General features: G+C 36.2%; 1 protein-coding gene across 1 annotated transcript in view; it reads right to left on the reverse strand.

The window, feature by feature from the left end:
• RNGTT (RNA guanylyltransferase and 5'-phosphatase) overlaps positions 1 to 18,016 on the reverse strand; it is a 313,848-nt gene that overhangs the window by 150,674 nt on the left and 145,158 nt on the right. Inside the window, exon 12 of the mRNA XM_030315956.2 lies at positions 8,111 to 8,179. Within this exon, the coding sequence (XP_030171816.1) occupies positions 8,111 to 8,179 (69 nt within the window). The remainder of the gene's footprint in view (positions 1 to 8,110; positions 8,180 to 18,016) is intronic.

Raw genomic sequence — 18,016 nt, forward strand, 5'->3', positions numbered from 1 at the left:
AGGCTGCCAAGGGGGACAGAACTGAAAATAAGGAGAATGGTTGAAAATCTTTATAAGGAACATTAAAGTCTCTAGTTCCCTCCTCCACCCTGGGCAAAAGGCAGGAGATAGATACCCTTATTCTGTGGAAAAAGTGAAGGACAGAAGCTCAGTCCAGAAGATTCAAGCATAACTGAAGAGGCAAACTGAAAGTTCAGCAAAGCTTACCTACTGAACCTTGGGCCCTCGCCCCCTTTATCTTCTCTTTTCCAAGAATGCTAACAGCCAAGCAAAGCAACCAAGAAAGACCCTGAAGTCTTGGTCTTTAAAGAGGCCAAAGAATTCCAGAAAAAAAGAACTATAGATTCTAAAATTTGGATAACTCCCAACAGGTTGTCAGCCAGAGCCCGCCTTGGATCCTCTGTCCCCTTCTCAGTCTGCCCCTCCCCCACTCGTGCTCACTCACACCTGTGCGCGCGCGCTCTCTCTCTCTCTCTCTCTCTGAAACAAACATTAAAAATTTTTTAATAAAAGGTAAAAGATTTACACATATGATTTCACTCACGTGGAATTTAAGAAACAAAGCAGATGAACACAGGAGAAGGGAAGGAAAAACAAAATAAAAACAGAGACGGAGGCAAACCATAAGACTCTTAAATACAGAGAACAAACTGAGGGTTGCTGGAGGGGTGGTGGGTGTGGGGATGGGCTAAATGGGTGATGGGCATTAAGGAGGGTACTTGTTGGGATGAGCACTATGTTATTTGTAAGTGATGAATCACTAAATTCTACTCCTGAAACCAATACTACACTATATGTAGTAGTAAATTCAACTAACTTGAATTTAAATTTTAAAAAATTTTTATTTAGATTTAAATTTACATGTATTTTAACATGATAAAAAATACCATATTATATATATCACTATGACTATATACCACATTAATTTGCCATAAGTGCCCATCACTTACCCTGCCTGCACTTAATTATTAAAGCTGAGTTCATGAAAGTTTTGGGGCGCCTGGGTGGCGCAGTCGGTTAAGCGTCCGACTTCAGCCAGGTCACGATCTCGCGGTCCGTGAGTTCGAGCCCCGCGTCAGGCTCCGGGCTGATGGCTCGGAGCCTGGAGCCTGTTTCCGATTCTGTGTCTCCCTCTCTCTGTGGCCCTCCCCCGTTCATGCTCTGTCTCTCTCTGTCCCAAAAATAAATAAACGTTGAAAAAAAAAAAATTTAAAAAAAAAAAAGCTGAGTTCATGAAAGTTTTTAGATTTCTCCAGAAGAAAAATGTAGAAATGTTGGCAAATTTTATATTAAAAATTAGTTCTTAGTCTGATTAAGGTTCCTAAATTCTCAATCAGAACTTCCTTTAAATAGCCCAATGAAGGTAATTTACAAATCATACAAGGGCAGAATAAAAATTTATATTACGTATTAGCGTCTACAGCTATTAGATGGAAATACTGTATCAAGCTAGATAACTGTGGAAGGTTGAAAAATGGCCCCAAAGATAATTGGGAAAGTTTATCCAAGTTTATCCAAGTTTTTTTTAATGTTTATTCATTTATTTTTGAGAGAGAGAGAGAGAGAAAGCAGGGAAGGGACAGAGAGAGAGGGGAAACGAAGAGTCCAAAGCAGGCTCCAAGCTCCGAGTTGTCAGCGCAGAGCCCAATGCAGGGCTCAAACCCACAAACTGCGAAATCATGACCTGGGCCCAAGTCAGAGACTTACCTGACTGAGCCTCCCAACCACCCTGATCCAAATGGTATCTATACCATAAATAGAAAATGGTATTGCTTACCCCTAATAAGTAGTCCTAAAATTAGCTATGATGAATATGAATCAGGGATACTAAGTTATCCCTGACAATATATTGCCTTTAAATAGTGGAAAACCAGACCCACACTTATTTGATTGAAAAGGGAAAGATTAGCAAGCCTTAGATATTAAAAACTAGAAATAAATAGACTTTATAAACAGAGAGTAAATAAAAACTGGAATGGGATTGAATTTCTCATTGTGTGATGCAATGTCATTTAATACTCCATCTCTGGACGATTTAAAATCACATCTCCCACCACTGGAAACTACAACTGTGTGTAATCAATTCTGCTCTTACCTCTTTACACAGAAAACTTAGAGCTGCTGAAAAGGAAAATTAAGGTCTTTCCTTTGGATATGCAATAGCAATCACAAAAAGGCCATTTTACTTGGTAAAGACAAGGAACTTGATGACAACACATAAGCACAGTGGTTTCAATACCAAAGAATTAGGCAAAAGAAAAAATGTAAGTATTCTTTCTTTGAAAGCAATGAAAAGAAATCATAAGAGTCATGAATTATTAGAAAAATAGATCTTAAACTCTGCTTCCTTTAGCAGAATTATCATGAATACAGTGCTTGATAAGGTCATTCAAGTTCACCTACTTAATAGAAACTTATGCCTTCATTTTTTGAAAGACGTAGAAAAGTCAAAAGTCTCTGTGTAGAAACCAAGTACATTCTTACCTGTGGCTTTGGTAAATCAAAAGTTTAAAAATGGAATATATAGGACCCCACCTGTGGTGGTGGCCCAAACTAAGAACACAGTATGTAAGAATAGAAAAATCAGATCGAAATTGCAAAGTAAAATCATAAAAAAATAATAAATGCTACAAAGTTGGATACAATGAAATTTTGGATATGAGCAAGAAAATAGCTCTCCTGGATACATTTATGCTAAATTGGAGCCTCTTCTGGATGGCAGAGTTAATACATTTTATACTCAGAATATCCTTTTGAAGATTTAACACAAATACAATAGAAATGAAAAAAAAATAGAATTGGCAGACATGTCAGTAAGTACCACATCCTTCTTATAGCCACATGACAATCTATCAATTAACAGTGAAGTCTCACTGAAGGGCACACTTATACACGTTGTGAAAGGTATGCATTTGTGGTAAAAATTAAGACATAATTGACAAAGTGTTGTACTTTTGAGAAATAAAACTAGATGGAAAATGATCATGAGAAAATACAATTACAAATGAAACACGGACTAAAATCATTAAACTTTCATGGAAAATGAAAAGGATTAACCAAAGACTAGTACAGTATAGTGCTATATTATCAAGTAAACTTTTATCAAAATAAGTAGTTGTGAAATATTTTTTATAACAAAATATTGTTATAAGTCTTTTGTAGATATATACTAACCTAAGGATCTGTTAGGCTAAATTAATAAGAAACTGACGTCCACTGATGAACAAAATGTGATCTTTGCAAAGCCATTCCATATACTATGTATAATTTAGCATGCAAAAGTGAGAATTCTATTGAAATGATGGCAGGAAAAAAAAACAATAGAAATAAACTCATAATGGTGACAATGATAAACTTCACAAAAACTCTATCTATTGCAACAGTCTAAATTTCCATTTAAGAGATGTACTGTTTTTAGGAAAATAAAATAAGAGTTTATTCTCTCTCTTATTAAGAATTCTTTACCCAAAACATTTTCCCAGATGTTGGCAGGAAGAAGGAATTCTTAAGTGTTGATTTATATTGACATACATTGATCATCATATGATCATTTCAGAATTTCAGAGCTAAGTTATTAATTATAGCCTGTACATTTTACAGATAAAGAACTGGAGAACCAAAGAGATATTAAGTGGCTTATCTTAATCAGAGACCAATTCTAACCCACTGAGAAGTCTCTGAGAAGAATATTCAAGTAGCAAATCTAACATTATTGTTTCATGAAGAATAAATAGGGACTCTGCAAGGAAACAAGTGAGACTTTAAGTCACTGAAGACTTCCATAAAAGAAAAAAAGACACAGCATAAAATAGATTATACATATGCATGTATAACAAGAAAAATAAAATAGCTATAAATTTTTAACTAGTCTGCCTATACTTCTTTTTGGTCTGATTGCTGAGACTAGGACTTCCAGTCTCTGCCCTGTTCCTGACCACAGAGGAAAAGCTCTCAGGTTTTCCCCACTGAGGATGTTATTTGCTGTGAGCTTTTCATATGGCCTTTATTATTTTGAGGAATGTTCTCTCTGTCCCAACTTTGTTGAGGGTCTATATCGTGAATGGATGTTGTATTTTGTCAAATGCTTTTTCTGAATCTGTTTAGAGGATCACGTGGTTCTTATCCTTTCTTTTATTGACGTGGCATATCACATTGATTTACAACTGCACCAAAACCCATAAGATAGGAATAAACCCAGCCAAAGAGGTAGAAGATCTGTACTCTGAAAACTATACAACACTTATAAAAGAAACTGAAGAAGACATACACAAAAAATGGAAAAACATTCTATGCTCAAGGGTTGGAAGAACAAATACTGTTAAAATGCCTATACCCAAAGCAATCTACACATTTTTTAAAATGTTATTTTTAAGAGAGAGAAAGAGCACACAAGTGGGGCAGGGGCAGAAAGGTGGGGGAGGGCAGAGGATCCAAAGCAGGCTCAGTGCTGAAAGCAGCAAGCCTGATGCGGGGCTCGAACCCTTGTCCTGCGAGATCACAACCTGAGCCAAAGCCAGATGCTCAACCAGCTGAGTCACCCAGGTGCCCCAGCAAGCTACACATTTAATTCAATCCCTATCAAAATAGCACCAACACTATTTACAGAGGTAGAACAAACGATCCAAAAATTTGTATGGAACTACAAAAGACCCCAAATAACCAAAGCATTCTTGAAAAAGGAAAGTAAAGCTGGAGGTATCACAACTCCAGACTGCAAGTCATATTACTAAACTATAGGGATTAGGACAGTATGGTACTGCCATAAAAACAGACACATAGATCAGTGGAACAAAATAGAAAACCCAGAAATGGACACACAACTATATGGTCAACTAATCTTCGACAAAGCAGGAAAGGAATATCTAATGGAAAAAAGTCTCTTCAGGGGCACCTGGGTGGCTCAGTCAGTTAAGCGTCTAACTCTGATTTTGGCTCAGGTCATGATCTCACACTTTGTGAGACTGAGCCCCAGTCAGGTTCCACTCTGACAGCACGGAGCCTGCTTGGGATTCTCTCTCTCTCCCTCTCCCCCTCTCTTTCTCAAAATAAATAAATAAAACTTAACAAAAAGTTCTTTTAAAGAATTTAAGGAAAGAAGCAGTGATAATCATAACAAATGAAAATACAAGGCACTTCCTAACTCTAGGCAAAAAAAGTTTTCTATGAAAATAAAATATTATACAACTTGACTCAGATGTGAACAATATTTATGTTACAACAGAAATACAAATACTGAATATTCATTTGACCCAAAATGTGATATAATTATAATGGGATGACAGAAGGAGAAGGGGTGATGTTGGAGGAGTGAAAGAGCTCAATCCTGTTCTTCAACAGCAGAGAGTAGGCAGATCATGTATAAAACAGAAAACCAAGGAAGAGCAGCATAAACAGATTTTGTAGAAATAGGGAGGGAAAAGAAAAAAAACACAGCTAAAACAACAGAAAATAATCCCCTCCAAGGAGTGGTACTTTGAGTGTGGGGAAAGTAGAAGAGACAGCGCTATTTTTCAGTACAAGCCAAGATATTTTACTTTTAAAACCATGGGCATGTATTATTATGTGTTACTTGAAACTTATATTTTTCCATAATATTACCATCTATATTTTGAATGTACAAAAAAAAAAAAAAAGGAAAAAACTGTAAGTAATAAGGAGGCATAAATCCTCAAAAAACTATTACACCCAGATCTAAATTACATATATCATGATTGAGCAGCATTTATGTCAGAATGTAAGGACAGGTCAACATGAGAAAATCATTGTAACTTACTACATTAATGTTATAAAAAGGAAAACAACATGGCAATCTCAATCAAGAGATACCGAGAAAGCATTTGTTAACTCCCAAAATCTATTTATGATTGGGGGGGAAAAAAAAACTTTGTATGAACAGAAACAAAAATTTCTTGGCATGATAAAAGTTATCTAACTGAAATCTACCAAAAACACACTTAAGAGAGAAAATTTAGCCACATTCCCTTTGAAGTTGAGAATAAGGTATGAATGTCTCCCCCTCCTCCCCCCAATAAAGTGTATGTTTCAGCCAGTACTAGAGGTCCTGGCCAATTGGTAAAATTAGACAATTATTAGAACTAAGACTATTCAGCAAGATTCCTGAATCAACAAAATAAATCAATCAATGTGGCAGTACATCAGAAGTACCAACAAAGACACCATTTACTGTGAAAATGGAAAATAAATATATAGAAATTAGACAACAATTAAAAACTCAAACTCAATTAGAGAACAGAAAAAGACCCGAAAACAGCTAAACCTTATTCATTGAGATGATTTAACACTGTAAAAACATCAATTTTCTCCAAACTAAATTCAAAGCAATTCCAACTGAACTCCTAATTCCAACTGAACAAGAATTTCTGGGTAACCAGAGAAACTATTTCTGAAATTTATATGTTAAACCAAATGTCCTCACATATTTAAGAAAATCCTGGCAAAGAGAGACTTGACTTACCAGATATCAATTACAAAGTCATTATAATGACAAGTGTGGTTACTAGGATGGAAACAGACTAATACATTGGCTGACTTTCCTAGACATCCCAGAGACTGACTTCCATGTCAGATCATTTCTCTTACATTTACCAAAATCTCACATACACGTAAGTATGAACCGATGAGTTTAACACAATAAAATTTACTGTAATTACTGTTATCTTTAGACTTTATTTCAATCTAGGGAGATTAAGCCTGGAAAATACTAGAACTCAAAGATCTAGTAACTTCCATCTTCCTAAGACAGCATTTTCTACAATTTCTATCCCCAGCCTCTAACTTTCCTTCATCACCTCTTCCCTCAACCACAAAAGAGTTTCCCTCCACCTGTTTGGCAAAGGGGACTGGAAGGAAGACAGAAGACAATCACATATCTACATTATATTTAAGCCTACATATTAAAGTTCTAGTATTTATGTAACTTATATATAATATAGTGTGTTTAATACACAGTTTTCAAAAATATTAGTTTCTTTCCCTTTTCCACAGGCATCCAGGTTGAGGTCTCTCAAAACAACTTCTCAGCTACGCCCGTGCCCTAATTTCTAAGGATAGAGTTACTGACGGACCAATGGAGCTTATGAGACAAACTGCAGCACGTGATGAGGTATAGCACATGAAATACAACTCTACCAAACATGAACGTGAGTTAGAGTCACATGGAGAGCTTATTAAAGCACAAATTGCTAGGCTCCATCCCAGGGTTTCTGATCAGTAGGTCCAAGGTGAGCTGCTTTTATAACAACTTTCTGGGTCAGGCTAATATTCCTTGTCCACGGGCTACATTTTGACAAAGAGTGCCCTAGAGAGAGCACAAGTTGTCATAGGAGGTAATTTTGCTCTCTGGGGGAAAGTAGGCAGTGATTGCATATATTTTTGGTTGTCACAAACTGAAGAGATGGATTAGGGGAAGAAGTAATCCTGGCACTAGTAAATACAGACCAAGGATCCTGCTAAACACCCTACAACACACAGGACACTCCTCCACAGAAAAGAATTATCTGGCAAAAAAAAGGTCACTGGTGCTAAAGTTGAGAAACCATACTATAGAGTAAAATATAGCTTATTCCAAAATATGACTTGATCATTCAAAGTTCTTCAGTGAGTTTCAGAAATTTGACATATAATATTCAAAGAATTGTATTTTAAGTATTAAAAATTATTTGAATTTTACTCATCCATCCATGACAAATTTAGAAATATTAATATTTAAAGGTAGATTGGGCTACAGAAAGAAATAAGCGTTTATGTAATATTACTGGTAGATTTCTAGTACAGAAATAATTAACATTCATTTTGCAAGAACTAACTTCCTTGAAAAATAAGGATTAATAATATTTACTTCTTAAGCTGAGTGAAGAGCAAACAATTGTTCATTTGACCATTACATATATTTAGTAGAAATATTTTATAATAACTTGTTTTAAGGAAAAGCAGTTATTAATCCTAAGTAAATATACCTCAGGAAAATGTACTTTATATATACAAGCATGTATAGACACATATTTACATACATACTACATACTACAAGTGCTCACGCACATGCACACGCACAAACACACACACATTGCTATACACACACAAATGAACTTACTCCAATAGGCTGAAAGATAAGTCCATCCATTTCATGGCTGACTTCTTTGGCAAAATTTCCTTCAAGTAGCTATAAAATAAATACACATATTTTTAAAAATAATCACTTAAAGAGTATTTTGATTTTTTATAAGCTTTATAAAAACAATATATATGCTTTAAGAACTGAAATACAAGGAAAGGGCTCAGTCGATTAAACATCTGACTCTTGATTTTGGCTCAGGTCATGATCTCACAGTCATGAGATTGAGTCCCACATTGGATTCCATGCTGAGTGTGGAGCCTGCTTGGGATTCTCTCTCTCCTCTCTCTCTTACCCTCCCTAGCTCATTCCCTCCCCCAACCTCTCTAAATAAACAAACAAACAAACAAACAAACTTAAAAAAAAAAAAAAGGAACTGAAATACAAAAAGGGGGAGATAGGTGATCCAGAGAGACCTAAGTTAGTTAACGTTTGCAAGATATTCTTAATGTACGAAGATTGTCATTCATGTCAGGCTAAATATCTTAAATAGTCAAAATAACAGAGAAAATATTTTTAAAAATATATATTTGAGCCAGCACAAAAGGAAGGAAGACAGAAGCCAAAAGCAAAGTGAAATAAAAAATTGAGAAGTAATAAATACAGGGAATAAAGTATAAAACATACACAAAAAAAGGAAACAGCAGAGAAACTTGTGAGGGGATAGATAGAGGCTGGGGGCAGGAGACACATCCCCTGAGAATCTGTAACCATTAGTGAGCTCAGACATGGGATTGCAGTCCAAAAATATAGTATTTGTGTCTTCCTCACATGCATGAGCAGAGGATTTTTAATTTTTTTCTTTTTTGTCCTTTTTGTTGTCTTTTTTAATATATTTTTTCAAGCAGAGAAATGCATTACAAGGGATACACAGTATAAAATACAAATGACAGTTTTTTCAGTGTCCTTATCTACTAAAGAGTAGGTATAGGCCCAAAGCTATCCAATAATATCTGAGCATGTAGTTTTAAATGCTTCTGTTTACCTTTTAAATGCTTTTTATTATTATTTATTATTAAATGCTTGTTTTCTGTTTAAATGCTTCTTTTTACTTTTTAAATGCTTTTTATTACACTGAAGAAAAGAAGATGTGTATCACTGATGGAAGCCCAAAACATTGATTTCTGTATTTCAGAGAACAGATGCACTTTCACAGAGCCATAGTCTGACGAACTTAGAGTGCAGTCAGGATAGGTCTGGAATTCAACTACACTGTATCCAAAATTTTAGATATCCTGTGGGTGATACATCTCTTTAACCACAATCATATCCTCTGGAAACCACTACATCTACAGGGAAATTTGTATTCCAAAAGCAACAACCAAAATTTCAAGTTTATTTCACATGCAACAAAATCTGAGTCTCTTCCCCAAGTGTGGCTTCATCTTCTCTGTCATTTCATTCTTCAGAATCTGTAACTTCTCTAAACTGAGGGCAGTTCAGCCAAGAAAAATAAGAGTAATCCTAGTATCTAACTAGTTTAAGACCAATTTGGCTTCCAACATCTAAATTCATTTAAAACTATAATGCTCCTTAGTCAAATTCATAGGGACAGAAATGAGGGAGCTGGGGGGGCGGGGAGGATAAGGAGTTAGCGTTTAACAGGTACAAAGTTCCATGCAGAAAGATGAAAAAAATCTGAAGATGGATAATGGTGATGGCTGTACAACAATGTGAATGTCCTTAGTGCTGCTGAACCATTGTTTAATGATGGTTAAAAAGGTAAATTTTATGTATATCTTAAGACAATTTTTCTTTAAAAAAAACTGTAATGCTCTTGAAATTTTCTTTATTTCTTTTGTTTCTTCTCTTCCTCTTATCACAACACAGAATTCTTAAGTGGGGAGCTGGCAAATTGGGAATCTTAGAGCCATATTATCAAGGGTCTGGCCAAATGGGCAGAAATTTCAGGATAGTTCTGGCATTCATACATTTGTCTCCAATGCACTCATAGGTTTAAATGACCTAGCCAACTGAGGAAGAAATTTGCCAAAGTAAAAATTCCATGTGGATTAAAAATACCTATTTCTTATAAATTCCTTTTAAGAGAAAAAAAAATAAACTCTAAGCATCAAAGAGTCAAAATAGCTTACATTCTTGCTGGGAATTTGGAAAGCAATGTTAAAGCCTTTATTTCATGTATGTGATATATTTACCCTAGAGGAAAAATTTTTTGGAACTTGTACTCATATTGAGAAGTATATATATTAATACCTTCATGTTCTATTTCATCTGTTTTTAAAAATCCATGAGCTATGATGGATAAAATTTCAAGCAAGGGAGAAAAGTATAACCTTAATATTTCCTGCACCCAATTATGTAAGAAAACGTAACCTCCTACATTCATAGACATTCATAGCCCAAATTCTGCCGAGGAATAACACAATGAAAACCAAATGCCACTATCACATTTTTAAAAAAAAAGAAAAAAAAATTCTTGGCTTTTTTTTTTAAATTTTAAGTTAAGGAGGGTCTCAAACTCATGACCATGATATCAAGAGTCCATGTTCTACCAACTAAGCCAGCCAGGTACCTCTAAAAAACATTTTTTTAAGTTTTATTTGAGAGAGAAAGAATGAGCAGGGGAGGGGCAGAGAGAGAGGAAGAGAGAAAGAATCCCAGAAAGGATCTGCACTGTCAGTGCAGAGCCTGACGCGGGGCTTGAACTCACAAACCATGAGATCATGACCTGAACCAAAACCAAGAGTCAGACACTCAACCAACTGAGCCACTCAGGTGCCCCCCCACACACAATCTTTTCAAAGGTTAAAAGAATTTGTCCTCCTTTAATTGTAGAAACATCATTTATAGCAAGTAAACATAGCTCTTCCATTCTTAAATCAAAAATCTCCATGTCTCCCTCTCTGCCCCTCCCCCACTTGCACTCTGTCTCTCAAAGTAAATGAACATTAAAAAAAAATTTTTTTGGGGGGCGCCTGAGTGGCGCAGTCGGTTAAGCGTCCGACTTCAGCCAGGTCACGATCTCGCGGTCCGTGAGTTCGAGCCCCGCGTCAGGCTCTGGGCTGATGGCTCAGAGCCTGGAGCCTGTTTCCGATTCTGTGCCTCCCTCTCTCTCTGCCCCTCCCCCGTTCATGCTCTGTCTCTCTCTGTCCCAAAAATAAATAAACGTTGAAAAAAAAAAAAAATTTAAAGAAAAAAAAAAAATTTTTTTTTAAATCTCAAATTCATATAATGGATCGTTCCTGTATATAAAGTATGTATAAAGTAACATAGAGGTGGCAAGACTCTAAATAATATGATGCTACCTGTTGAGAAATGAAAGTAACTTCATTTTTTTATTTTACTCTAACTTTTTGTGAATCAGAAACCTCTTTGGTCAAAACAAGAAACACTCCTTGTTTTTACTCTTGTTTTACTCCTTGTTGATCACTACAGACTTTCTATATTTAACTTTGTATACTTAACACATCAACATTTACAGTAGCACCTATCATGTATTAAAGACCAATAATAAAGTGGTGTTGTGCTTGCTTCTTAACATATATCATTCAAATTACATAATTCCTCACAAGACATGTATTTCTGAGCTTTGTATTATTACTTAACTTGCCTCAAAAGGAAACTGAGGCTATTGGAGATTAGGTAACTAGCAGCTTCAAGTCAAACAGCTAAAAAAGTAAAATCACTCAGAATAGACTGCAATTAAAAATAAGAAAATAACCAAAGAAAGACTTCTTTGCCTCTGAAATAAATGTTCCAAAGATATTTGCAACATCTGAGGGGGTCTGAGTGGCTCAGTCGGTTAAGTATCTGACTTCCACTCAGGTCATGATCTCACAGTTCATGAGTTTGAGAGACTGAAGCCTGCTTTGGATTCTGTGTGTGTGTGTGTGTGTGTGTGTGTGTGTGCGCGCGCGCGCGCCCCTCCCCCACTCATGCTCTGTCTCTCTCTCTCTCTCTCTCTCTCTCTCAAAAATAAACATTAAAAAAACCCAACAGACTTTACATGTATTGTACCATGTACTGTATGAAAAAGGTACATACAAAGGGAGGTTAAATGCTTGAAAAAAAGACTTTCTTAGGAATAGACATGAAATCTAAAAATTTTGTTATATAACTTATCATTAATGGATTTACTTGTTAATATTTGAAATCATATACATAAAATATGTTAAATTAAAAATACTCTTTTTGCCCATTCACAATTCTTGAAAGAAAATTTATCCTAACTTGTTATGGGCATCTTCTATATATCACTGCCTTCATGATTACAGCCAATATTTAAGTCATTTAACATATTTCCATTATTTTCACTCCCATCTCTAAGTTATAGCATACTTCAAATTACACATGCGACTGTCACAACAGATATTATCCCAAGTTAAAAGTACCAACTGAATAACATTAGTAAATTTTTTCTCCCTTCATTCATTCTATAGGTCTATATTCATAATCTTAAAGTGTTTAGCTCCTTTAAAGTTATCTTAGGGCACCTGGGTTAAGCATCCAACTTTGGCTCAGGTCATGATCTGGGGGTTTGTGAGCTCGAGCCCTGCATCGGGCTCTCTGCTGTCAGTATAGAGCCTACTTTGGATCTGCTTCCAATCTGCTTTGGATCCTCTGTCCCTCTTTCTCTCTGCCCCTACCCTGCATGCGTGTGTCTTCTTTCTCTCTCTCTCTCTCTCTCAAAAACTAATTAATTGAAGTTATCTTTAAAAGGCTGGTTTAAGGGAAAGTTCCACTTTCACTTACTATAACAAGTGTCAAGAGAATGATGCTTCTAATCTGACAATTATAAAAAGCAGATAATCTATAAATTCTTAACTTTGGTTAAGGCTATAGAGAGCTGAGGTCTCAAGGCAACAGAATGAACTGAATCCCAAGCTCTTCCAAGGGGAGATGAGATATAAACTGATTCACCTTTGGGAGAATTCAATTTTGTATTGATTCCACTTTTGGCAGAAACTCTTTTATGCTCCACACTCTCAATAAGCTCATTAACAGCAGTCATGTGCTGAAGGAATGTGGGGTCTTTGGGGCATCAAAGATACCTATATAGCAACACAAACCCACCTGAAATAGAGAACAGATTGATTCAACCACTAACCACCCCCCTTCAAATGAGACCTAGTAACAAACTGAAAAAAGAGATATACCCATTACTAAGCACAAATACATTTACATCAGTCTCTACTGTTCAAACAGGAAAACAAACAAACAACAAAAAAAAAAAATATATATATATATATGTATGTATCAACCAATAAAAAATATATCACACATACACAAAGCAAGAAAAAAAAATGATCTACATTCAGTAGACAAGACAGCCAACAGAATAAGACTCAGAGATGTCTCATGTTTTAGAATTATCAAAGACTTTAAAATAACCTTTTTTTTTAAATTTTTTTTAATGTTTATTTATTTTTGAGACAGAGAGAGACAGAGCATGAACAGGGGAGGAGCAGAGAGAGAGGGAGACACAGAATCCGAAACAGGCTCCAGGCTCTGAGCTGTCAGCTCAGAGCCCAACGCGGGGCTCGAACTCACGGACCGTGAGATCATGACCTGAGCCGAAGTCGGACACTTAACCGACCAAGCCACCCAGGCGCCCCAAGACTTTAAAATAACCTTAATAGCCCAAATGTCCATTGACAGATGAATGGATAAAGAAGATGTGGTATACACACACACACACACACACACACACACACACACACAATGGAGTATTTATTACTCAGCAATCAAAAAGAATGAAATCTTGCCATTTACAACTACATGGATGAAATTAGTCAGAGAAAGACAAATATCATATGACTTCACTCATATGATGACTTTAAGATACAAAACAGATGAAGTAAGGGAAGGGAAGTAAAAATAATATAAAAACAAGGAGGGGGACAAAACATAACAGACTCTTAAATATGGAGAACAAACAAAGGGTTGATGGAGGGGTTGTGGGAGGGGGGATGGGCTAAATGGGTAAGGGGCATTAAGCAATATACTCCTGAAATCATTGTTGCACTATATGCTAACTAACTTGGGTGTAAATTTTAATTTAAAAATAAATACATAATTAAAAAATAAAATTAATAAACAAAATAATCTTAATATTTTTTTAATTTGTATTTATTTTTGAGACACACACACACACACACACACACACACACACACACACAGAGTGTGAGTGAGGGAGGGGCAGAGAGAGAGGGAGACACAGAATCCGAAGCAGGCTCCAGGATCCAACCTGTCAGCACAGAGCCCGACACGGGACTCAAACCCACAAGCCGTGAGATCATGACCTGAGCGAACTCAGACCCTTAACTGGCTGAGCCACCCAGGTGCCCCAAACCTTAGTATTTTAAAGGAAAAGGTGGAAAATATGTATGGACAAATGTGGAATTACAACACAAAGAGATGAAAACTATAAAAATGAGACAAATGGAAATGAAAGATATAAAAAACAGTATCAGAGAAAAAAAGAATGCTAATCAATGGGATTATCGACAGACTGAGCACAACAAAGGAAAGAATCACTAAAGAAGAAACAATCTTGAAGAAGAAAAGTGTAGCACTTCTTCCAACTGAAATACAAAAAAAGTGGCAGGGGTGGGGGGAACAACTGAGAATCAAAGACCTGCGAGATTAAAAAGTCAGAACATCTGTACAACTGGAATGTGATTTTAAAAAAGAAAAGTGGTGGGGCGCCTGGGTGGCGCAGTCGGTTAAGCGTCCGACTTCAGCCAGGTCACGATCTCGCGGTCCCTGAGTTCGAGCCCCGCGTCGGGCTCTGGGCTGATGGCTCAGAGCCTGGAGCCTGTTTCCGATTCTGTGTCTCCCTCTCTCTCTGCCCCTCCCCCGTTCATGCTCTGTCTCTCTCTGTCCCAAAAATAAATAAAAAACGTTGAAAAAAAAAAAAAAGTGGTAAGGAAACACAAAACAACTAGGAGGAAAAAATGCCTCAGATTATGGCAAAATTAAACACACATATGAGCATGCACACATAACACACACCCCAGTGGAAGCCTAGAGAACAAGGATGTAAGAAAAAAGTATGTACAAACTCCAGCAAGAAGGAAAAAAACCTTACATGCAAAGGTACAAAAATAGGAATGACGGTAGACTCTTTGTCATGAATTATATAAGCCAGAAGATAATAGAACACCAGTTTAAAAGTACTAACAGAAAACTGTAAACCCAAAACTCTTTAGCAAATGAAAATCTTTAAAAAATGAAAGCACAATAAAAAATTTTTTCAGACAGACAAAATTTGATAAGATGAATTTCCACCAGGCCAAAACACAAAAGATTTTAAAAGAAAGTTTTCTGGCAGAAGAAATAAGATCTAAACAACAACAATAAAACCTGTATCTAAACAAAAAATAGGGAGAGTTGTCAGAAATGGCTGACAACTAGATATAACAGACACCCAGGACTCTAAGATGGCATTCTCCATACCAATGAAGAAGAAGCTCATGGACGTCAAACGAGGAGAACAGTCAATCTGGATACTGATGTGGGATTTCACCATAAGGGCATTGCCAGAGCATTGCAGAGAGGTTATTACCAGTATTACAACAAGTATGTCAATGTGAAGAAAGGAAGCATCACTGGCATTTCTATGTGCTGGCAGCTTATGTGCTTTTCAACTATGTCATTACACGGAACACACACATGAGCCGCTATGCAAGCACCACCGAAGAGGGCCCGGTATGGAGGCACATTCACATTCCTGACTATGACCTTTGCCTGGCACCTTTGAATCCTTTAATTAGGATGAATCACATCCTAATTAAGAATTAACACCAAATAAAAGATGACTGGTGAAAAAAAAAAGGAAAAAAAGAAAAAGAAATGTTTGAAAACTAGAATAAATATAAAATATTTGTTCTTCACTTCATTAAAAGATAACTAAAGCAAAAATATTAAAATATTGTGTGGTTTATAACATATTTAGAAGCAAAATATATGATAGGAAATAGAATGATATTGTTGTATGGGTCTTACCCTAACTATAAAGTGATATAATATTATTTAAAGGTCAACAGTGAACGATTAAAGGGATATACTATAAACCTTAGAACAACTCCTAAAATATAAAACCAAGATTTATACCTAATAAGCCTAAAGTGGTGCTATAATGAAATCAAAACATCAAGTAATCCAAATGATGGCAAGAGGGAAAAAAAGGAAATGAGAACACATGGGCAAACTGAAACCAAGTAGTAAGGGGGTGGATCCAAAACAAGCCACAGTATTAGTTAATTTTAAATGGTACAAGCACCCCATGGTAATGGTAATAATTAAATTTAAATGGTACAAGCACCCCATTTGACAGAGACTGTCAGACTGGAAAAAAAAAAATCAAGAACCAACTATATGCTGTCCAGAATAAACCCATTTTGTATATAAAGATTCAATTAAATTAAAAGTAAGACAGATTAAATTTACACGATGTTATAGCTCAATTATACCTCAATAAAGCTGTTTGGATGGAGAGGCAGAAAGATAAATGCATAAGGACAGAAAAGATATTAAATCCTAACACTAATGAAAAAAAAAGTGGCTAGCCTATATTAATATTGGACAAAGACTTAAGAACAAGAAATATCACTAGAGATAAAAAGGACCTATAACAATCTTAAATGTATATGCACCTCAAAAAAAAAAAAACCTCAAAATGCATTTTTTTTAACTGACAGAGCAGTTAATAAAAATAAGGCAAAAATCTCAATTACAAATGGAGAATTTAATACTCTTCTCTGCGTAAATGATTCAACAAGCAGAAAAAAGTAGAGGTGAAGATGTTTTGAAAAGACTTATGTCATGGCACCTGGGTGGCTCAGTCGGTTAAGCATCCAACTTCGGCCCAGGTCATGAGCTCGTGGTTTGTGGGTTCGAGCCCTACATTGGGCTCTATGCTGACAGGTCAGATCCTGGAGCCTGCTTCGGATTCTGTGTCTCCCTCTCTCTCTCTCTTCCTCCCCCACTCATGCTCTATGTCTCTCTCTCAAAAATAAATAAGCTTAAAAAAATTTTTTTTTAATTAAAAAAAAAAAAAGACTTAGAGTAAGCAATTAGTGAAGTTCTGACAGGATTCCTGGAGGCCAGCAATAAGGAAATCAAGGCCAGCTATCTGGAAAGTCAGAAGCCTATTGTGGAAGCACTCCAAAACAAAGCCACAGGAAGCCTTAGCAAACCAGCCAGCCTCAAGATGGCTGACAAAGGCCAAAAATCCCTGACCAAATAAGGAAGAAACAGCACGAAATCCCCACCCCAAGTAATAAGTATTCTACTAGTTAACAAATGTCAAAAAGAAAAAGAAACCCAACTGTCAGGGCATACAGCTTATGCATGCACCCGCTCTTGCTCTCAAGGTCGTTCTTTCACGAGCTCTCACTCCCACTCCCTCGCGCTTGCTCTCTTACTCTCTCTCAATCAAGCTCATGGACTCTCATCTCTACTTTTCACTTAATAAACTTTCTTGCTTGTGTTACTCATGCCCTGTGCTGCTTGTCTGTCCTTGAATTCATTTGTGTTAGAAGACCAAGAACCTTCTGTGACTCTTTTGTGATTGGCTGGGTCAAGGTCCCAGGATCTGAGGTCTCTCCAAGTCACCCAGCAACACTTAATAGGAGAACATCAGACAGAAAATCTGTAAGAATACAGAACACTACAGCCACACTGAAACAACCTGACACCACTGACATTTATAGAACACTCTACCCAACAACAGGAAAAAACACTTTTTTCCAAGTACATACAGCAATTTATAAATCAAAGTCATACAAAGTATGTGCTCTAATCACAATGAATTAAACAAGATATAAGAAAAAGATATCTGGGAAAACCTCCCAATTTTTGGAATCTTAATAACACGCTTCTAAATAACCAATAAATAAAAGAAATCAAAAGGAAAACTTA

This window comes from Lynx canadensis, chromosome B2 (assembly GCF_007474595.2).
Source record: "Lynx canadensis isolate LIC74 chromosome B2, mLynCan4.pri.v2, whole genome shotgun sequence".
Taxonomy (NCBI): domain Eukaryota; kingdom Metazoa; phylum Chordata; class Mammalia; order Carnivora; family Felidae; genus Lynx; species Lynx canadensis.